Source organism: Taeniopygia guttata, chromosome 2 (genome assembly GCF_048771995.1).
Source record: "Taeniopygia guttata chromosome 2, bTaeGut7.mat, whole genome shotgun sequence".
In the NCBI taxonomy this organism is placed as follows: domain Eukaryota; kingdom Metazoa; phylum Chordata; class Aves; order Passeriformes; family Estrildidae; genus Taeniopygia; species Taeniopygia guttata.
The window spans coordinates 113,687,365-113,710,996 of NC_133026.1; the positions used below are offsets into that span (position 1 = coordinate 113,687,365).

A 23,632-nucleotide genomic window follows, 5' to 3' on the forward strand; every position below is an offset into this window, starting at 1 on the left:
ATCAGGTAAAATCCTTCTAGGGCTGTGACAGATATCAGCCTGCTGAAAATCCCCAAATCCCCCACCAGACTTACTGCTTCTAATTTTCCTCAGCAGAAGGTGTTCACAGAGATACTAAAAATGAAAAGCTACTTGCTCTCACTAGAGCTGGAGTTTGATACTCATAGTGTTCATATACTGAGCTCACTTTTCCCCTTTGCTCCAGAACTCTGCATATCTTGTACTTCATAGCCAGGCAGGAAAAGTATGTTCTGTTAGTATAAAAAGGTGAGGAGGCTGAAGACACAGATACACCACACAGTTATTAGTGGTAGAATTTCTAAACACTGCAGTATGTGTATGGACTGCACATTGAGACAATCTCTTTTTTACTCGGTTAATCTCTGTTTCTTGAGTAAAAATTTTAAGGAAGAAAAACTGAAGATCTGAAAGGAGATTGAAACAAATCTCTTCTTCATCAGTCTGAATTCTAGCTCTCATCAACCGATCATAAAGGTAAGGTGATTTTTAACACACTTGTTTTATTCGGTGTTTCTTGCTCCTCAGTAGTAAAGTAGCTCTATGTGAACCCTTCTCCACTAACAAACCTTACTATTTGTATAGACAAGGGAAATGAAGGTAGTTTCTAGGCCATCATTGAAAGAGATTTAAAAAGTCCCCCTTTTTTCCATACTGTTTCAATTGCTATACCAATTACTAGCAGAGAACTGTGAGGTGAAGTGGACTTAGCAGGTACAAAAGTGATGCACACATAAGCTTCCTTTTTCTTGTTTTGGATTACAAAAAGTCAAGGTAGCTTTCTAAGCATCCATTGTCAAAAAGGGCAACGCCTCCTCAACATATGCTCAAAATAAATGGACAGTCCTAAGAGTAAAGGGAAAGTAAACCAAGTCTCTGTAGACATAAGGCAACCTGTCACCCAACTCAGAGAAGCAAAACATTATGCTGTTACTCAAAGGATAGTGGTAATGATAACATTCAGTTCTGTCAGCACCATTCCTTTCTGAAATAATCCCGAGAGAAACACCTATTATACAACACAACACAACACCCTTGCTTTTAGTAGTTTGTTGTGTCTTTTGTCAAGACACTGAATAGCCCACCTAGACTGGCAGGCTCATGCTTTATAAATACAAGTTTATTCTTCTTAGGAGATGACAATTTAAAATGGTTCTTAAAATACTGCACATGAAAGATATAAAGACTTCTGTTACAAAGTTGCAGCCATAGTATTAACTTTTCAAATGACTTAGGCACAAAGTAGATTAGCAGCACAAATGCTTAATTTCCATATCCTTCCCAGTCCCTGCCCCAACATCCATTGTCAGCTGTGAGTTGAGAGATCACACCTCCAAAAATTAATAAGTGTATATTTTTAACTCACAAAACTTTCATTTGTAAGAGTTAGAATCTGTTGTTTGAGGAAATTCTTGAATTCCTCAGCTTACCAGGGAATGGTAATGGCACCAGCAGTACAGCCCAACCTCATGGTTCATTGAATGGCAGCAAGAAGTCAGATCCACTACAGGCTTTTCTGGCTACCTGCTAAATACATGTAGTTTCTCAGTCTTTTCTTCCCCCCAAAGCTGCCAATTACTGGTTTGTGATGCAGGATCCCATTTAAGGCATTATAAACCAAAGCAACTAAATTCAATTAATGCATTTTCATAATGAGGTGAAAAGAAAAAAAGTCGCGGGACTAAATACAATAGTTCAGATGAAAGCTGTTGGTTAAGAGACAGTTAAAAAGCAACTCTTAAAAATCTTGTTACTATTGAGAAATAAAGCACCTAAAGCTCACAGCTGCTAGTGAAGCGAACTTTTCCCACCGCCATCTTTAACAACATCCACTTTAGAGCTGCTGGTCTCTGAATTTTGTGCTTTTTCACTCCTTCTTTGGTCGACCTTTGAAGGTATTCATGATATCAAGGTTTCCAAAGCATTGTAAAAGGAGAACAGCTGCTTTCACTGGTAGGAAGCTGTAAGGTAGGGACATGGAAGAAGATAAAAGGGAGCAAATATCAGAAGAGTTGTGCAGTTTTATCACAGAATTAGTTTAACCTGGCTAATACTGGCAAAGGCAGTATACTCTTTAGAATATAGACCCACTGTTCCTCTCAAAATATCCTTTACACTCGTTTGGCAGCCTGAGTTACAGATAGATCAGTATTCCAACATGGCTTGCAAGAGAGTCAAAAGTGCCCAAATGCTAGAGCAAGGCACCAGATGGGTTTGCAGTTGAACTCAGTGATCTTAGAGGTCTTTTCCAACCAATAATTCTCTGACATGCAGTTATGGAGAAGCAGACTGTCACTACAGCCCCCGGTAAAACTGCACCCAGTGGAGTCAGCAAGGCACACTTAGACATTTCTGTCATTGTTCTGTGGCCCAAGGGTAGACTGAACCCATAGAAACAAACAAACAAAACCCTTCAAAAATGTGCATAACTTAATGAAAATTCAAACCAGCAAGCAGAAGCCTCTTTTGTACTTTAAGCATCCCCAGACAGAAAAGAGAGAGGGAAAAAGAAACATAACTTACCTTTTCAAAAAATATAAAACATAACCTATGCGTGGTATAAACAACATTTCTTGATTCTGACGAACAGCACTGATTATTCTCTCAGCCACATACTCTGGATCCAGAATAGGAAGCACACGTGGCCACCTGAAAAAGAAAATATTTATTGCTATAATGCGAATTGCTTTGGATTCACATTTTCTTGAAAGTCTAAATTTTACAGTTATTCAACTAAAAAAATAAATAAATGCCACAAGTCCTATGAACAACAGAATCTTCATTATGTTAGATGAGTGGACATTGTTATTTTCACCCTGTATGACTTCTCATAAGACAAAACCAGAGACCTCATATTAAGACACATCAGACTTTCATTTGGCTTCTAAACTTTGTCATTATACATGCATACTGAGCAAAGCTATGCCTAGAAACCAGAGAGGACAAGTGGAGCATTTGGCTTCTGCAGAGGCTAGGACAGCAATTATGTTTCACATTTCAGCTTAAATGAATACTAAAGTACTTAGGCCTTTTGAGTTGCCCAGTCACTGTATAGCACTGTTAACACCCATCTGAAGCTTCAAAAATACTACAAGCAAAAAAAAAAGCCTGGCACATGATTTTCATAAAGGAAATAGGGATTTATAACATACTAAAAACGCAACTTTCATAAAAACCTCACAAGAATTTACTCACTTGGATTTAAGACCATCAAACATTCCCGTGTTTATGACGAAAGGACACACAATTGTGGTTTTAACACCAGTCTTTCTCAGAGCTCTCATCTCCATATCAATTGACTCTGCAAAACCAACTGCTGCAAATTTACTTGCACAGTAGTCTGTAATACAAAACATTAATCGCAGTTAAATATTTAAATTTACAAATTAAACTTTACGTCCAGTACTAAACCACTTCACATCAGAATAGGAATGGTTTTCAGGATTAGGTTAAAATTTGCTTTTGATCTGATTAATTCCTTTTCTTTCCTCTCCTAAATCAACTGTTGTTCTAGACTGGCAGACAGAGTTTCTCATGACATCCCTGCTAGCACCTTTCCACTCTCTAATGAACAATGGTAAATGAAATTATTTTTCATACAATTTTTTTTCTTTAAATCCATGTACTCACTCACTATGCTTCAAACTCACGTTTTCAAGAATCTCTAATGTGGTTTCAACTTAAAATTCAGTTTGTACTTATGATCACTCTCTTGGAACTAGATTTCTTTTACTGCTATGTCACCTTATTTCATATTCCTCCCTCTTTGTATACATAGTCCAGAAATGTCTTCTGAGCTTCTTCTAAATCTAAAGTGACCTCTTTCCTATCAGAAACCTGCAAGTAAATTTTAACAACATTGAGTAAAAACACAACCCAACACTGAGGTTCTCAGCTTCCAAAGTTCTATATGGCTTTTAGATCCTTCTGCCTGGGCAGAAAAACTTGTTTCACAGCACTGCTGAGCTTCTGGAAAACACGTTGTAAAGAAATGGTCTGTTTAAAGTCAGCTGTTTTGAAAGTCTGACTACTTGCTTTAACTATACAGAAAGATCCAGAATTTCAAAATAAGTTAGGGGTTTTTTCTCTCATGGATATTGATTGCAGAGTTTAAAATCAAACTAATTACTTAATTAATATTGGCTTTAATACACTTTAATACATTACCTGACATCTTACTGGTTCCACAAAGTCCTGCACAGCTTGCTATGCTAACCAAGTGTCCATGGTTAGCGGCAACCATTGCTGGGAGGAAGGCTTTGTAAGTCTGCAAAGTAAATCAGAATTGCAATGTGACATTTTACTAAGTAAGCTACATGTCATTTTTTTGAAGGTGTTTGTTGGTTTTAGAGTTTAATAAGCCTCCCCCCTTCCATTATATGGAAATGATGTGTGTAAGTATGTGGAGCTTTTTTTTGTGAATTTTATTAAAATTATTTTAATGGGGAGTTCCCACCCCACCAGCACTACCAAAGACAGATGGTAACTTGATGAAAGCTAAATATATAGCTTAATCCAGTAATGAAATTTCTTTCAAATGAGAATTAACTGTTCACTGCAAATTTTGTGTAATGGCAAAGATTTAATGAATTTAATAGAAGGAAAACATGAAATGAAAATCTTTGGGATTAAATTTATTTCTAAATAAACTGAAACATGATTGAATAGTCTCTTCACAATTCTTTATGATAGAAACACCATATAGGTGACCTGCCTTCACTGAAAGGAAGAAAAAGCACACCAGATTACTCATTCTGGACAAAAGCTCTCTTATTATTATGATGATTATTAGAACATGTGGTGTTTCTTACTGAAGTTACCGCAGCCACAGAACAACTAGAACACTAACAGAACAGAAGAACTGAAGTAGAATTGAACACTTCTCTGTTACTAGGGGCAGCAGCTATTAAGGTAAGCCTGCTCCATATCAGTTAATAATGAGACTACAACTTATGACTAGCCTCAGAATTTAGCAGATGGTAGACTTCAGTTCTTAAGAGAATTTCTAAATGTGAAGTACTTCCACCTGCCTACACTAGAAATTCCCAAAGGATCCATTCTTCCACACTTTTTTTTTTTAATTTTACAGACTCCAGAGCAAAGTAAATAATTTCTTGTATCATTTCTGAGCTCTATATCCCTGCATGTTTTTCTCAATTCCAAAGGGCAAAATTAACATTGAACACATGTTAAAAGGATGTCTTAGTATGTATATGCAAAATACAGGCATTACCCAGAAGTGTGCCATTATGTTCACTTCCATGGTTTTTTCTACAAGTGAATCTGGAGAATCAAGAAATCTCTTCCCAATTACAACACCAGCATTGTTGATTAGGATGCTGACATCGCCAACTTCTTTTTTAACCTAAAACAAAAGGCATCAAGAGAATGTGCAGTAAGTACAAAACAGTCTTTTCAAGGATTATATATGAAAACTTAACAAAGAGAAATATAACACATTTAAATAAGTTGAACTTATGCATGTTAAGGATCCAAACACCTCAGGTTCTTGCAGTCTCACCTGATGCCTTTTTAAAGGTGAGCTCTCAAATACATTTTCTTCAGATTTGTGGAGCCTAACAGTTCCACACAAGCTTCTGCTTTCAGCACCTCTGTTTCCGAGGACAAATGTTTCAGGTAAGTCTTTAATGCAGAATGCTTAACTAATACAACAAGTATTTTTCTACAGTAAACACATCTTAAAACTAAAGAGCAATTCTGGATTAGAATCTGGTATGCCCTACCCCAGAAATTAAGTTGGCTAAAAATTTCTGTAATTAATTATTCTGTAATTAAAAATTCTGTATTAAATCTATAGGTATAAACCTATACCTTAAATTCAGTAAGAGGAAGTATAGTTTTCATTTTAGCTCCACACTGAGAACCTTCATCAACAGACTCATTTGAGAGAACAACTGTAGACCAGCTGATTGCAAGATATTGTGTCAGCTCTCCAAAGGAGAATGAAAATATTTAATATAGAATTTGAAATACAAGTCATTGATCTGAGCTATGTGGGAAAAATGAAATGGGTAATACAGTGAAGAATTAAAGAATAATTTATCACCTATCCCTTATTCTAGCTTAACTTCCTCGTATTCCTTAAACTTGCTCTAATCTTGTCTATTTTTTAAACTAAGCTTTAGGAATTGGGTACTTCTGGAACAGAGACATTGGAAATGAATTTTAAGCTATAGGTATTAATAACCAAAAGGCTGTCCTTCATCCTGTTGGTACAGGAAAGAAACAACGACCTGATACATGCAGACCCTTTGGGTTTTCTTCCTACCAAAGCAACTTTTCCATGCTGTCTCTGGGTGGCTGATGAAGCATATATTAAAGATCCACACACATTTCATTTTGGCTTTAAGACAGTTTTATTGGGAGCAAAATTTTCAAACACATCCTGCTCTGCCAGCATAAATTTAGTTCAGCATAGTCTTGCAAAACTCAGCATAAAGCTGAATCACCAGAAAAGGAAAAAGGACCTGGAACCATGCTGTCATATCTTCCAAAGGCTGATGCTGAACACTAAGAACCAAAGTCTACTACGCTGCATGAATTAAACAGTGGCACCAAGCACCACCTAACAATTAAGTCTTTTTGTAACTGGTAAGATTGGATGATTCTACATCATCAGCAGGACATGACACTTCTGAAATAATGGTAGTAAGGTGCTTTCTTCTGTGCAGATCAGCATGATCTGATGAATCTGACAATTGCTGAACTGCTGACAGAAGATTTTAAGTGAGGGACCACACACTGGACCCTACTGCAACTTCTTTGTTCCTGTCATTGTTCCTGCAAGCTCTCTCATCCTAAACCCAGGTCACACAGATCTGTTCTCTTTTTCAAATTTTGCCAGCATGACCCAGCCACTGCTTTTCTCCACAGCCCTCAATTCAAGTCCTCAAACCTAAAGGTTAATTTTCATCTGCTTCATTCCAGTATCCTTCCTACAACATTCTTCCTCTAGCTCTCCCAGTTCAGCAGGAAGTACAGCTACAGGCCTGTGGAGAGACAGGCAACTTCTCTGCAAGGACAGCAGATGTCCAGCTCAGCTGGTGTAACAGCTACAAGGGGGACCAAGGCTTATCAGCATTACTGGAATACAAAACCGATAGCACCAGCCTCTAACAAGCTGCAATTCATGCACAAGCTTCATGTATCAGAAAGCCTGTAGTTTTTGGACAGATAGAATACAGAAGGCTAGAGCTTCTTAAAGAGCACCAAAACGTTATTTCAACCAAAAGATGTTCCTGAAGGCAGCTAAACTTTTTGTTAAAAAAAAACATCCCCAGGCAAGACTCACTGTGAAAATCTTAGTTCAACAGTTAAGTTTAGCAAATTTTAAGTGAACGAGAACAGGTTCTTAGACTTGAAACTGTTTAACAATTTTAGCTTTTGGCAATACTGCTAGTCTGCCCAAATTATCTAACTACATGCTATGTTTACAAAGCTCTTCAGAAATGAAAGAAAGAAATATTTAAGACATCAAGATACATTTATTAATTTAGATAAAGTAAGTCTGCCAAAATCTCTTTACAGTAATGGAATTATTTGAAAATTTCCTAAGCAGTTAATCCTTTTTACAATGTATGGTCTTTTGGTAAAAGACTGCCAGAACGTGAAATACTGCTTTAGCTTCAATAAATTGATTTTCCTCACTTCACGATTAAGTGCCTGCTCGGTAATTGAATGAATGAATGAATGAATGAATGAATGAGCAGCTACCCAGTCAAAATGAGCTACTGAAAAAGAGACCTAGCTCTTTTTATTTTTTAAGGAATAGAGATATACAAGTCAACTCCAAAAACCAGAATTCTTGAAAGAGGTAGGAAGTGCAAGTATTCAGAATGAATTAACTTTAATCTCTTGCTTTGAATCCACTAAAAAACTTACTCATGAATCTTACACCCATGCTTGCATTCAGTTTAGAATAATTTCAAAGCCACAAATAAGACACTTTACCTGGTCAGCTACTCTGTAGATATCCTGTCTTTTGCTACAGTCGCAGACATAAGAGTGTACTCTTCCTGCTCCATTTTCTCTGGCCAGTCTAACTGTGCCGTTGAGTCCCTCTTGATTAATATCCCAGAGGACCACCGTAGCTCCAAGTCTGGCAAACTTCACCGCTAAGAGTCTTCCAATGCCACTTCCTGCTCCTGTTATTAATACGATTTCACCACTAACATTCTTCTTCCGTCTAGGAATAACCAAGAACACCAGTGACTCCAGTAAGTAGTAAACAAGAAGTACAATGAATTGTAGTGTTTCCAGGAAGAAGTTCATCTTCAGGTTATTTCTTCAGATACCTGAAAAAACCCCAAAACATTTACCAGATAGGGTAAACCATAGAGAAAATGCAAACATCAACACTGCAAAAACATTTTCCGATACATTCTAAATATTTTCTCTACCCTGCTTTTGAATATTGTTTCAAAGAAATATATAGGCTTACACCTGCATATCTAATCCATTTGTCCTGCTTCTGTCTCATCTTCAGGTTGCTTCCACTTTCCTCCAGGATGCAGTATGCAATTCATTTGCCATTCAGAAGAAACAGGAAACACCTGCTCTTATCTGCTTTAGAAATTCCCTCATGCCATGGCCTTCATTCTCTGCTCTGACAGAATGTGGACAAAAATCTAAAATAAATAAAATAAAATAAAAATCTGCCCATGGAGCATCTTAAACAGAAATGCATGACAATTACAAATCAAATCTTGTGGTTTGATCAAAGAACTTTAGTACTCACAAACTAGTACTGTACAGCCGGAAAAATTCTGCTTTTAGGGCCACAATGTTTTTTGCTTTGTAGGCACTGCTTGTCACTATGAAATCATATGCAGAACAAGTCACAGCCCCAATTGTGCCAAAAAAACATGAGCATAAGGAGCTTCAAAAGACAATATGCTTATAAATCTCCAAAGCACACTAGGTAAATACCTGTCTGTCACTACTGACTTTCCTGCTACCTGTACTATCATTGCTGAGGAGAGCCTGCTTTTGCAGTTGAACACAGTTCTTTGAGAATGCACTGCAAAGCTGTTGAGTTTCTTCTCTTCACCTCTCTGCATTAAGCAAATGCCACAGGCTTGAATCATACCATCTCAGGTATGTGTTTAAGCTCACAATCTGTACACATCCCAGTAATGCTGGCACCAAGCAGGCCTTTAAGTCCTTGGAGGAATGTTATTTTATTTTCCAGTATACAAAAGCTGTGCAAAAAATTAATCCTTGGTTTAAACAGGTTTTAATCTTTGAATAACAACATTATGAAGAAATAACATCTTCTTTCTCAGCTAAAGGTGGAGCACTCTGGCACCTATACTTCAACCTTCAGCACTTTTAGATATTTAGCACCTTTAGCAACATTTAGACATAGCCAGCCTGATTACATCTCTTAGTTAACTTTGCTATCTATGTGTATAGGTAATCATGTTTGACAAGTGCCAGGAGATAAGTAACTTAGGTCTCTGCTACTCTGAGCAAAGTTCATGAAATTTAGTATGTGAACACAAACGTGTTACCACAAATCTCAGGTTTTCTACATGGGAAACTAGGCTGGTCCTGAAAAGAAACAGGCCTCTGTAAGAGCAGAGCTAGTTATTTCAGAAAGTTTTCTGGCAGAAATATTGGGACAACTTAAAACTGTTCTGATAACAGAAAAAACATTTGCCAGAGACATAGTGGGTAGGAAAATAAGTTATTTCTGGCAAAGTCATGGGGTGAATGCTTCCTATTGAGTACTTTCTATTCTTCATTCTCATTAAAATGTGACAAAATGTGTGCAGAGGCAGTAACTCCAGTAAGAAGTGAAACAAGTATCAAAACAGCACTAAAACATTTTTCTAGAGCCAATATTGGCATTTCCTGTAATAGGCTCTCTTATCTATAGATATTACTGTTCTAAGCAAAAATAGAGATGTAAAGGAAAAAATATTATTAAATTTCATGCACATTAAAAAGTGCAAGTTTTTGGAAGTACAAGTTCTTTGTTGAGTCTAAAACAAGAAACAAGTCTTTAAAATAAATGCAGCTGCTGAATTGCTGCCTTGATTGCACAGATTTAATGCACTTAACATAAAATCCTCCATTTGAATAAAAGGAGACTGGTATCTCTGGCATAGATGAAGATGTTAAAAGTTAATCCCTGACAAAAAACAAGTGAGGCAATTGCCTTCAGAGGCAATACATAATTTGACCTAAAGTTAGTTTAAAATTTATGACAGTAATTCTTTACGTAAATTGTTAATATATTAGGCTTGTACAGGTCAGAGCCACATTAGATCTTTCAGAAAAGTAGATCTTTCACTTTCTGAAGTAGAGTTGTTTATGCATACAGACCGCAAGAGACTTCCTGTTAGAAGACCAACTCTACATCCTTCAACAAGATGCTTAATTTCCACTGACACATTTCTCCCCTAACCCAGATTTGACTGGGCCTCCATTCTCACTCAATGTATTAATATTGCTAATTACACCAGCTACTGCAACCAAGCATATCCACACAGACAATTAAATCTGCCACTCACTCGGTCGATTTTGGCTTGTCAACTAAAGTGAGCAGGGATGTACTTAGAAGGGAATTAACCAAGGGGGCCTTTGGCACATATAAAGTCTCAGATCACTTCTGATGCCTTGTATTGTTTTTCAGTATGCCTATATCCACACAGACATAAGTGTGGAGGGCTTTTATGCGGTAGAGAAGTATCAGACATTCTACAATGTTTTATCAAAGAGATTTCAAGTGCAGATAAGTTGGCCAGCAAAGGCTTGTTGGCACGAATGCCAACGCTCACCGCCGACAGGCTTTTGCAGACCTCAACTGGGTCTTAAAGACGATCACTGCTCACGAATCACCAGGGCAGGATTGAGGCTGGCACACCACCCTCGCTAGCCGAAGGACTAAAGGTTGATCGCGCAATCACCTGAGCAGCATTTGGCAAACATGATTTTTTTCTCACTGTACCGGCAGAGTTGCAATCCCACAAAAGTACAGCAGTCCCGTAGCTAAGGCTGCCCAAGCGCAGCAGTGAATTCCTCAGGCCCCGGGGGATGCCGGATGGCACAGCAAGCCTACCAACCCCATCAGCACCATAGGAACCCCACACGCAGCGTTCGGCTGCAGTGACCAGCTCACCGCCCCCTCAGGCCGCCTCCCCGCGGCTGACCGCGGCCCTCGAGCCTCCCACCGAGCGCCCACACACCTGGTCCCGTCCCTCGGAGCCCGCCCAGCCCACACCGCCCCGGCACCGGGCTACCTTCGCCAGCCGGCCTGAAGGACAGGCACAGCACCTCCGCCTCCCGCCGTGGCGCAGCGGCTCTGGGGCGGACGGGCGAGAGCGGCGCGAAGGTAGCGGGGAGCACAGCGGGGCGGAGCCAGGCAGCCCTGCCTTCACCAGGCAGTCCTGCCTTCACCAGGCAGCCCGCCCGGCCGCGGCGCCCAGCGGATGCCCGGGGCTGGCGGTGTCCGCTCCGCAGCGGCAGAACGCTGGGGGCTGGGGCTGCCGCGGCGCTGTCCGCACTCCGCCCGGGGCTGCCGGCCGCTAGGATGGGATTCCGGCCCGGCACGGAGCTGTGGGGTCCTCCCCGGGAAGGCGAGCTGCGGCCCCGAGGATGTTTATCCTCCGTGGGCTCTTCGCTGAGGCCGGAGTAGGGTCACAAGCTCAAAGGACGAAGTAGTTTGGTGGGCGGAGGCCCTCGGGACAACGCCCCAACTCCTCCGCACTTTTCTGGGGTTTGTTCGTGTTGTTGTTTGTTGAGGTTGTGGATTTTTTGTTTGTTTTAAGAAAGGTATTTATACACAGGAGGTGGTTATCACTCCGTGCTGAGACTTGCCCCTAAAGGCATGGCTGATGTAAAGAGGTCACCCGGCCTGTGTGAAGCCAGGCTGCATGGAAGTGGTTTAACCAGGTTGAGTGTGGCCGTTTCAGGGTGGGGTCCTTTTGAGGGAATGAACGATACTTCAGTTTAAAAAATGAGTTCTGACTGTACCCAGATTAGAGTATTTGGTTACCTATTTCAGTGAAATGCTCTTCGTTTACTGCTATATATACACGAGTCCCTTAGGGCACCATTGTTTTGGAGTTTTTTTTTAACCATATGCTCATCTGTAGGCAGCAGAACTCTGAACTGTAAGTTGCTGAATATTTAAAACTTCAAGGTAAGTTTGTATGATGAGACAATGCTTAGTACCACCAGAAAAAATATGACTGAAGGCATTTGCTTGGAAAATTATTATTGTGATCGTTAATATGCCTACTTTCCAGTATTATTGTATTAAAGCAGTATATTTAGAAGGCTAATGATAGTCAAACAGTGACACTGGCTTCTGCTTTCTTTTTAGAAGTTTCTTTTAGAAGTGGCTCACTTACAACAAGAAAGTGTTAAAAAACCACGCCAGTTATTTAATTTTAAAAAGGTTTAAATATGAGTTTTGCATTCATACTTAGAAATAGTATTTAACATTGAGAGTGACCTTATGATTGGAGTTGGAGGCTAGATGGGACACACATCCCCTTCCCCTCGTATGAAGATTTTAGGTATGTAAGAAACTTGCTGAAACAAAATTCACTAGATAGCTTCACTTTACCAGAAAGACTAAAGACACTTCACATTATAAAAGACTAGAACTAGTTTGTAGATAAGCTATTTTAAGACTGTCAGATTAGCATCTTTCAGAGTCTTGTGTCAAAGAAGACACTAATGGAATCATTACTCTTGATTCTAGTCTAGAATTGGACCTATGAAAATTTGTATCAGATGAGGATGTCTCCCTCTTGCCATGTTACTTTTGGACTGATTTTTGAGTGCAGTCAGAATTCCAGGAATGTAGAACTGGGACTGGTGTTGTTTGTTTTGTGTAATGTTGCACTGGATGTCTTCAAAGGAACCCAAGGTCATTCAAGTCATAAGAACATGTTTGAGGAACTTTTTAAGTGCTGTCTCTTCTGTGTGTCTACAGTACTTGGCTGTGTAAGTGTACAGCTAGTCTGTAGCATTTTTTACTGAGGGCTGTATTGTATTTTGGCCTACCTTAACTTCAAGAAAGCACTTGGCATCTGTTGTTGGGTAGATATTGGCACCTCTGCTAGAACAGTGTACCCAGTAGCACACTAGAGTGCTGTTTATGCTTCATGTGAATCTGTGGTAGATGTTTTATTACATTCACCTGGTGACTTCACCACCACTTAATCTTGATTATAGATGTGTCACAAGAAGCATGGATAAAGCAAATAGAAAGTTAAGGTTGGTCTAAGCTGGATAAATGCAATTGCATAGTGATTAGAATAGTCATTCTCTCACTTGAGAGTAAAAAACCAAACAAGAATATCCTGTCATGCTGTTGGAGCCATATTCTCTTTAAAGCTCTCATATTACTTCCTTTTCTTCTATCAGAACACTCAAAATGCAATAAATATTTTGATATTAAAGCATCAGTTTGTACCCCAGCTGTTGAAGTGGAATAGTGTGATATCATTGTAAACAGTCTGATCTTTCTACTTCCTTTGAATGCTTACTCTATAATTCTTTAAATGACCTTATTGCGCTCTTCAACATCTTCATGAGGGCAAGTGGAGGGGCAGAGGGGCAGGTACCAATCTCTTCACTCTCATCAGGATTCAAGGAAACAGCATGAATCTGAGTCAGGAGAGTTTTAGGTTGGATCTCAGGAAAAGATTTTTTACTCAGATAGTGGCTGAACATGGGAACAGGTTCCCCAGGGGAGTGGTCACAGCACCAAGCTCAAGAAGTGTTTGAACAATGCTCTCAGGCACATGGTGTGACTCTTGAGGTGTCCTGTGCAGGGCCTGTCCTGTGTTGGACTTAATGATCCTGATGGGTCCCTTCCAACTCAGTGTATTCTATAATTCTATGGTTAAGTTTTGGCATTATCAGCTGCTTTAGCAATTGTAGGTATGCCACTGCAATTGCAGCCTACACAAACTTGTCCTTAGTCACACATTACAACTTCTAGGAGAGGGGTGAGTCTTCATAGAAACCCTAGTGCCTTGCTCATAGAAGGCCTAAGTGTCCTGTGTTGCCTCTGAAGGAAACAGGGCAAAAACCACTTAGCCAGAGTTGCTCAAAATTAACTTTTCCTTTCTTATTCCTGTAGAAGAAGAACAGCTGGGGCAAAGGAGATTCCAGTCAAGAGGAAAGATTACCATCCTGAACATAGATGATTAAGTGATAGTCTGAATTTTCATTTACTATGTGCGTTTCCTTTGAGTGATTTCTCCTATCTAATGGAAGTTTATGGAATTCTAGTTCCCAGTATTAGCAGATTTGAAAACACAGGAATTGTAAAAGTGACCAGCTGTTACCCACTGCTGCCCTATTCATTTCATCTGGGAAGAGTGCCAAGTCCTGTTTTGTGAGGGGGTGAGATGTGCTGCATTAACATCTGTTCAAAGTATTTACAAACTACACAGCAAATATAACCGGCAGCTTTGGTGTTTCTCAAACATTAGGAGAGGGACAAATTCTCATTGAAAGAGGAATATGCCAGCAATAAGTATCACCATGACTTAGCCACTGGATGCTCAGATCATATAGTTCAGTGCCTGTTAAGATGTGTTTCCAATGTCAGGACCTCATAGATTTTTTTTTAATTCCCCAAGCATTTTTGGCAGTGAACCTCATCAGAACAAGAAAATGTGTTGATATGGGCCAGCTCTGTGATGAAATTTATATGTTTACACAGAGCAGAGGATTGTGTGGCAATAGGAGTGAAAGCTTGCAAAGCATAACTACTTAATTGGGGTTCCCATGCCATAAGAAAGTGTGTTATGGGTGCTCTTGCCTCTAACCATGGCAACAGGTAGTATTATACACAGGGGTGTGTGAAATTATGTTTTTACCCATGCAGGAATGCCTATTAAATCAGCCTAGTAATCAGGCAGCATTGGCTGACCTCTCATCTCCAAAGTTAACCCACTTTATTCACAACAGTTAGATGAATGAAAAAAAAAGGTGCATTCTAGTGTGATGCAGAAATGTTACAGCATATGCTCAAATATTAAATATAAAATATTATTATGTGTCCAACAGCTGTTAAAAATCAGCTTTGTTTAGCAGTATGTGTTTTCTGATCCTGCACTAGGATTTTATTTGCCAATGTATAAGCTGTAACTTTATGCACAATGAACACAGGTAGTCTGTTGACTGCTACAATCAGCTGCAAAGAGACTGCTGCTGGGCAGCTGTTTGCTCAGAGCTTTTGCATGCTCATCTATGTGCCTATGGTATGTTCTTATTAGCATCATTGCTTATTAGAGTACCTGCCTGTACTGCAGGAGGAAGTGTCCCACAAGAGGTTTTTTTTCTCCTTTCTTCATGAAAAAAAAAAATTGTGAATAGTTACTGGAGAAGTCTGGGCTAAAACATCAGGATAAGTTGAAAAAAGAGGTAATTCATAATTCTCACTGAATAAAGAGAATGAGGCAGTTTCCTACCACTTGGGACTTGGAGACACAAGGGAAGCAAAACCAGCAAAAAAGGGTTTGAGGTCTGAGAAACGACACAGCAAGGCTGATACCCAGTTAACAGAAAGAAAAGTTAGCAAGGTTTTAATTTATTAATTGAAAATACAGGAAAACAGTGGGTTGGAGAGTGTGTTCTAGTACAGGAATAAGTAGGGATTGGAGGAGAACACAGAACAGAAACAGCAAGGTATAACCAAAGAACTAATTTTAACCTCTGTGCGCTGGAGGGAAGATTCCAAGTGGGGCAGTCATGAATATCTCATCTGGGCTTGCATATCCGTACCCTGATGGAAAGCCAGGGCAGCCTTACATGCAGGTAGGGGCTAGAAGTGAAGATAAATGATAGGGGAAGAAGGAAATGAATACTGGCTCTGTGCCAAACCAAATCTTCATTTTCTCTGCTTTTCCTTCTTTTCAAATTCTGTTGCTTTTTGTATTGTTTTACATGTTAAACAGTCTGGGGAGAGTGAGGTGCAGAGTTTCTAATGCACTCTGTAACGTGTGGCCACTAATTCTCTGAGTGTTCAGCTTCATTACTTACCTGTATCACTGTAAGCTACCATGAAAAAAAAATTGCTCCTTTGCTCCTCTGTTACTTTGTTATTAATAGGCCTAAAGGATATGGGGGTTTCCAGCTCTGCACTGTACTTTCTAGGGTATCAGCTGATGTGATTATTAAGTATCAGGATTTTTGCCTGTTCTCATGTAAGTGCCTCTCAATAAGACAGAAAGTATCCTCTGTCCCTCAGTAAAACTTTGTGAGTGCCAGAACATACTTGCCATGTCTTGTGATGCTGTGAATTTCTCAAAAGCTGGGATAATGCTGCTAATGTCTGTGAAGAAAATAAAGGCTGATACATTCTTCTGCATTGTTGGCCTGTAAATTGGAAAAAAATGCTATGAAAGGAAAAATTGATTATATTTTTTTATACTAACTTTTATGTCCATGATATCATACTTAGCTACCAGCCACAGCACTGTTTTGCTTCTGGATTTTAACTTGACCTTTTCTCTACCATTTCTAAGTTACTAGGTCTTTACCTACAGAGGAAATTCACACGCAAGTATGTTGGTGAAATTATTTTCTCAGAGAACATATAAATTCATGAACGTTGAGCATGAAGTATTTACATTTACAGGAGTGTACTGGCTTGTTTCACTGTGCTCCCCTGGTTATTTCAAAAGAGTTACTTCAAACTTGCTGCCTTAGGAGTGATCAGCTCATTTCTCAGGGACCAGAGATTAAATTACCTCTGCTTTGCCAGGTTTCATTCAAACTTAAATGTCACTCTCCCTCATCTGCAAATCTGGATTTCTATGGTCTACTTAATAGTCCACTTAAATATTCAGTTGAACAACTCCCCAAAATAAGCTAAGAGTGTTCAGGCCTGATTTCCACGCAGTGGTTCTAGACATGCCTCAGTGCTACACGCTGGTGCTGCATGGTACACGTGACACAACATGCAGTGCAAACTGCTGTTTTCTTCATGTAAAATTCTGATCTAAACTAGGGACATGATTTGTATTCAGGGCTTTGAGGTCTTGAGTACTACTTAGTCCATTGACCTATGCAGTACTCTGTAGGTTAGAAAGTTAGAGAGTGTAAGAAAAAAGACATTTGAAATCCTAAAGGAGGTGGAAAAATCCTGTCCAGCTCTTTTAGCCACACTTCTCAACCCTTTTTTAAGTCGTACTACATTTTGTTGTATTTTATTATTATATTTACACTTTGAGGATTTTGTTACATCCATTTGCCTACACTTGTTTGAAATGCATCCAATGCAGTTGTTACAACAGTTTATTGTAGGGAAAATGTTTATTTTGAGTATTATATATGTAAGATTCTTATTTTAAAATTCTCTGTTGTCCCATTTCAGCTCTCATTGTAATGTCTGTAGTAGCTGGCTATTGATAGAATAAACTGAGCATCATGTTTATTGGTGGCAAAAGGCCAATGCACGTGATGCCACAGCAGCACAAAGTGGTATGATGAAAAAGTCTCAAGGAAGTTTCTGAAGAAATTAAACCTGTTCAGGAGATCTTTACTCTCAGCTAATCTGAGGGGAAAAACGTATCACTAGATTTGTAGTCCTTTATTTTTCACTGTATTTTATACTAGAAATTGAGAAATTAAAACTTTTTTACACAGCTGACTTTGAATAGCTATGGGAGATTCTGATTTTGTGATTTTTTTTCCCCCCATTTTTTTTTCCCCCCCAAGACATCACTTGCTAAGTGTGGAACCTCACCCACAGAAATCCTATGAAATCATCTCAGTATTACAGAGACAGAACTTTTTGCTCCATTTTTGTTCCATTTGAATGCAGCCTATTAGCTGAGTGCTTACAGTGTCACTTCTCATATATCTAAATATTAAATAAGTCCCTTACATTTTCTGAAAGGTCTGTATTTCTCACTATTGCTCACTTAATTTCCAAAATATTTTTCTGTTCTAGACTTGAAATCTGTAGCCTGTTAATTCCATAGCTGAAAGCCAAAGAAAGCCATTTTTAAAAATCTTTACTGTTGCCCATTTAATTTCCTGTGGTTGAAGGAGAGTTCCACCAACGTTATCTTCCTCAGCCTCCTTCCTGTTCCCTGAAAATTACACTTGGAGAAAACAAGACCACAAGACCACTTACTTTTAGACAGGATTTTGTTTCAAAATATGTTAGGCTGAAAATTTCTTGCTTTTTAAACCCAGTGGTCTCTAAAGAAGGGAAAGAGTTTGGAAAACATGTGAAAGTATATCAGAATAACATGTAAAGTGATGTAATAGTTTTTCAGGGAAGAAAGGATAAGGAAATATAAAGCAATAATCACACCACAATGAATCCATCATGAAGCCACATCTTCCATGCTAAGTGTGAACTAATTCCCCTGCTTTCTACTCTAATCTCAGAAAAGATCTAGAACAACTTGGAACGTATACTAAAGAGTGAACAGGCTTTCACAGTGTGCAATAGCTTTTGCCTAAGAGACATTTCAACACCTGGGAAGAATTGAGAGGGGAGAGGTATGATAGAGGAATATAACATCTCAAATGGTGTGGATGAACTGAATGCTTATTTTTGTCTCACAAAGCTTATTGTTTCTCACAATAAGCAAGTAGGTGATAACAAGTGACTGGCATCCTCAAGGTGTAAATGAAAGAAAAGAAACTGCCCTTTCCCTTCCCTTTCTCTTAGAACTGGAAAGCAGACTTGATTTTCATGGTGAAAATTGTAATTATTTTATGCAGGTTGATTATAAAATGAATACATACACAAGAAAAAGCATCGGATCAGTGTATGTTCACTAAGAACCCAGTTTTCTTAGTGATTGCCTACTAGAAGTCTGAATTTCAGAGATTCAACAGTCTTTTATGTATGTATGTAATAAGTACTGGACACTTTGCAAAGTGATTGTGGAAAACAGTCTTATTGCTCAGAGCAGTAGTTTAAAGAAATAAGTGTTTCATTTTAGAAAGCTAAATTACACAGCTGATCTGACACAACCCATACCTATACAGTACTGGCAGCAAGATTGTTCATTGCAGAAGAACAGCCATACTGTGTTAGTCAAAACATCTATTTAACCTTGTATTTTACTCCTCATGCAGCCGCAGCACGTACTTAGGCAAACAGTGTAAGAACAGGGAAAGCAAACAAGCGCTCTTTCAGTGCATGTGGACGCATTCAGTCAGGGACTTCCTAAGCCACAGAAAACAGTTTTGCGTTTCATGTTCCCGATGGATACATGAAGAAAATATAATTGACATACTTGTGCATTACAGCAGCTTCTGAATAATTGTGGAAATGTTGCTTTTCTGCCTTTTGATCTCTAGATAATGTCTGTGAACCTTCCCGTAGGAAAAAAACCCTTTTGTATGTAAGGTGCATGTTTTTGGTTTGTACATGTTAGTATATCAAGCACTATAATTAAAGTCTTGGGGTTTTATCTCACTACCTGCCCTTGTAGGTAATAGCAAATAGGCACATAACATTTATATTGTGCAATTAGAAGAACTATTACTTACTGAAGGTACCACCGAATTGGTAAACAATGTACATCTGCCTACCTGTTGCATTTTAAGCTGTGATCCATGGATTGTTTAATCTGTGGATCATGCTCAACATATGACAACAGTAACTAAAACTCTTCTCACTGGACTTACATTTGCTGTATGGGGACATGTGGCTCCATTGGAAAATTTCTAAACATCTGAAAACTGAGATTAAAAAATATATTAGGAAGGGAAGGTCAGTAAGGAAGGTGGGAAAAAACATTCCATCATGTTCAACAAAAACCTCAATTATTTTTTTTTTTTTATTGATAGGTCACCATTAATTCTTGAAGAAAAACAGTTATCTATCAACTTTCTGAGCAAAGAAAATGCATAGACCAGCTCAGGCACCAGTTTTCAGTTAGAAGGAACAAACGCCAAATATGAGTTTTAACAATTCTGTTCTTATTTTCACTTTGTCCGCATTTGTTTGTGTGCATTCCCAAATACTGGTGGATACAGTTTTGTTTTGCATGTTTATACAACTTCATAGGCTGCCTTTTTTACATCTGGCATAACACTGGGAAACAAAACATCGGTCAGGAAGGTACGGCCAAAGAGATGGCCCAGATGCCAACCTCACATTCCTGGTCTTTCCTAGCAGGGTGTACAGCAGTGTACAGCCACAGCCTTTCAGGGCCTGACTTCTGCATTTGGAATGAACACCCACAAACAGTCCCAGCCCGGAGCCACCACGATCCCCCAACAGCTGTTAGTCTCCAGGATGCCTGCGAAGTGATTACAGAAACCATAAATTAAATAAATGATTTTCAAATCCGACCTCTGAAGTGCCACAGCCATGCAGAAGAAGGAACCGCTTCCCCCGTAGAACCACTCGGGCCCCGGCTGGACCCCCACCCTGCCCCCCGTTACCGGTCCCAGTGGGAACTGAGGAAGCGGTGATGCTTTGTTAGGCTGCGGAGCTTCCCCCTTTCGGCTGCACCTACAATAAAAACCCCCAAACAACCCTTCCCTTCCTGGCGCTCCGGAAAGCCAGCAGGCGAGGCACCGGCCCTCCCAGCAGCCCCGGCCAGGCCCGGCCGCTCCCCGCCCCGCGCTGCCGGGAAATGTAGTGCGGGGGGCGGCGGGGCCCGGGGCGGCCGTGGCGGGACGGAGCCCGGTCCCGCCGTGCCCGCAGCCTCCTGGGCCGGGGGGCGGCGGCGGGGGAGCCCCGCGGGAGCGGATCGGGCCCGAGGTGGCACAAAATGGGGGCGGGCACGGCTCGGCTCGTCATTCAGGGCCCCGTTGCCGCAATGGTGGCACTTAAGCAACGAGGGCTGATAGAGCAATAGGCACCTGACACAACAACGTGGGCCCGAAATGTTTTCTCCGAGCCTCGAGCTTAGGTGTGCCCCTGTGACGATGTTTCCTGGGTGGGAAACACACCTGGCTGCTTACATGCAAGCAGGTTGGTAAGGTGTGCTCATGTTTTGGTTGTGCCAGGTTTCATGTTACAGGCTGTGTTCCAACCAGACCTGCTTATTCATGTCACCAGGTCTGGAATCTCTTTTTTGCATGTCCATGATGGTAAAAGCTCAAGTCATCCACAATTACTGGACTGCCTTGTCTTCCCCACAGCCTTACTTTTGGTGGTGGTGTGCTCTCCTCAACTCTTTTGGGATCAGAAACACATCACATTCTCTCCTTAACGAGAATCTGATCTAGTTCCACTGAGGAGGACCTTAGCCAACCCATATTTGCTACCTGTTGTAGTCCTATCAGTTTCCTCTTTGACATTTGGATGTGTGTCATACACACACCTTTTTATGGCCAGATTCTTAGCTCTTCTCACCACTCCCTTTTTGTGCATTACTAACTTCAAAACTCCTAAAACTATACAGTACTTCCTATTCAGCCAGCTGACCACTGTTTTATTCTTTCTACTCTTAACTATTCTCTTCAATTTTGTTTTTATTTAATCTCTTTAAATCTTAAAAATTAATCCTTTACTTGCAAATTGCAACATTAAAATATGTTTCAGTCATTCCCCATTGATCTCAGAAATCTAAGGAAAGGCTTTCCGCAGAGGAGGTTGCCCAGACACTTGACTATCAGGACACAGAAATGTGCAGAAGATTATGAGAGGCTGCGAGCAGATCCGTTCCCCATACAGCAAAGCCAGAGACCCTCTTAAGCATAAGGGATGTAAGAATGGAGAATGCATTGTTAATGACCCATGGGGTCTGTTTCTTTCTTCTTTCTGTGTTAGGTCTGGAAAGCAGGGACAGGAGAAACTCTGATGCACACACCAGCTGCTCCCTCAGAGAAGTCTCATCTCTGAGGTGAAACAACAGCAGTTGAAGCCAAGATAGTGAATCACATGGGAATGTGCTTTGCCAGCCAGGCTTACACAGGTTAGGACTGCAGTATAAGAGGTTCTGCTGCATGGGATGGAACTGGAGCTTGTGGGGAGCAGCAGTGTTATACTGGCACCTGAGCTCCTTGACTTCTTTTCTTTGGCACTGGGAAGGTGCTGGATTGAATAATGCCAACCATGAGCTAAGATACCCATTGTAACTTACTAAAAGGTTACTGTAAAGTGTGAAGTTTCTCTCACAAGAAATTATGGGAGTACCTTGGTCACAGGCAGAACTCTTTCCAAACCCATACAAATAATGTGTGACTTAAATACTTTCTAGATCTTGTTGAATATTCAAATATCTAGGTGTGTCTCCACAATTTCCTGATGTTTGTTGTCCACTTTTTCATCAGGTCCATTTTTGCTGTATCTATCATAGAACTGTTTCTGCATGTAAATGAAATTTGGTTGGGAGGCAAAGTGCTCAAGAACAATTCACTCAGGGGCTTGATGCTTTTCATTGGGTATTGGTTGGTTGGTTTTGTTTTTTTTCAGAAAGAGCTCTGTGTTTCTTTGTCTGCCAGATATTTATTCTGCCATCATGGTGATTAGGTGTGGTAGAAAATGAAACCTGCTGGGGTTTATTCCATATACTTTCCTGTAAACCTCCTTCATGTTTGGTAAACTTGCTTCGTATGTGGAAAATTGAGCTGTAACCACTTTGAAACTCAATCATCTTTCTAATTTTTCCTCTGAATTACTTAACATGCTCCATAGAAAATTTTATAATACTCAACATTATTTCCTGATGGCCCTATAATTAAAAAAAAAAAAAAAAGGCATCCTGTGTCATAATTCAGACATAGTAGATGTCTGAGGAGGTGATGGCCATTAGATGTTTCTGGAAATTAGACTAATGCATGTACAAAGTTGGGTGCAGTACAGAGGTTTAAGGTTTAATAGGTTAATATGATTCTCAATACAATTAATTAGTTAATACAATTCTCATTTTAAAGTAGATATATTTATATTCATGTAGAGAAATTTCCTCTGTGTGTAATTTTAATATTACTTCTAAATCTCTATGACCATGGAATCTTACAGCAAAAATGTATGCAGTGGTGGGCATGCAACTCCTTAAACAGTTAAGCCAACAGCTGACTGTCCTGAACAGCTGAGTTCAAACCAGTGGTGCCTGGTTTTCAGATCTAATGCCCACACTAGTCAGTTCTTCCAGTGGAGCCATTATTTTTCTCAATGTTCTAATCTTCTTTTCGATGGTGTCCCTATGTAGAAAGTCCTTGAAGCAAATTTCCACCTTCATTTTGTGTCTCCTTTATCATTGTATGCTGTGAACTTCTTGTGTGTTCTGCCAGCTCCTGTGAAGATGTAATGATGCATTCCTTCACTTGTTTAGGACCTGTAGCAACCACAGTAAAAGGTACATACCAAGGTATTTGATACATAATAAGACAACACCTTAATTTGATTTATTACCAAGAAAAATAGGGCAACTGTAATAAGGATGTCCTGGGCTTTCATTTTTGAGCAATTACACACACGTGGAAAGGAGCAGGAATGATTGTCATCCTGCTATGTGAGGTTACCTCACTCCAGTTCCAGTTATTGATGACCTGAAAGATCTGGAGTTGAATGGACATCAGAGATGAGAAGGCTCAAAAGTAGAATTTGGACTGGAGCTCACTGTAGGGAGAAGTACAAAGGCCACCTTAGGTTTTAAACAGTCAGTATGTTGCCTCATACATCTAAGATAAT

General features: G+C 39.8%; 1 protein-coding gene and 1 long non-coding RNA gene across 5 annotated transcripts; both read right to left on the reverse strand.

The window, feature by feature from the left end:
* Positions 1 to 1,117: 1,117 nt before the first annotated feature.
* Positions 1,118 to 11,672, reverse strand: SDR16C5 (short chain dehydrogenase/reductase family 16C member 5). 4 transcript variants are annotated; one of them, XM_041713907.2, is made up of 8 exons: positions 11,286 to 11,672; positions 8,480 to 8,666; positions 7,990 to 8,333; positions 5,252 to 5,383; positions 4,186 to 4,285; positions 3,214 to 3,358; positions 2,542 to 2,667; positions 1,118 to 1,979 (listed from the first exon to the last, which is right to left on the reverse strand). In XM_041713907.2, the coding sequence occupies exons 3-8, from the start codon at positions 8,308 to 8,310 to the stop codon at positions 1,886 to 1,888; spliced, it is 918 nt and encodes a 305-aa protein (XP_041569841.2). In that variant the 5' UTR covers positions 8,311 to 8,333; positions 8,480 to 8,666; positions 11,286 to 11,672; the 3' UTR covers positions 1,118 to 1,885. The 4 variants fall into 4 exon arrangements, with proteins under 4 accessions (XP_041569841.2, XP_030122087.4, XP_002197053.5 ...); XM_030266227.4 differs by having other exon boundaries at positions 7,990 to 8,224; positions 11,286 to 11,671; XM_002197017.7 differs by lacking the exon at positions 8,480 to 8,666 and having other exon boundaries at positions 11,286 to 11,671.
* A 3,892-nt stretch (positions 11,673 to 15,564) lies between these two features.
* LOC140682419 (uncharacterized) lies at positions 15,565 to 22,786 on the reverse strand. The gene is made up of 2 exons (XR_012054145.1): positions 19,669 to 22,786; positions 15,565 to 16,389 (listed from the first exon to the last, which is right to left on the reverse strand). It is a non-coding gene; the product is annotated as an uncharacterized lncRNA (long non-coding RNA).
* Positions 22,787 to 23,632: the final 846 nt, after the last annotated feature.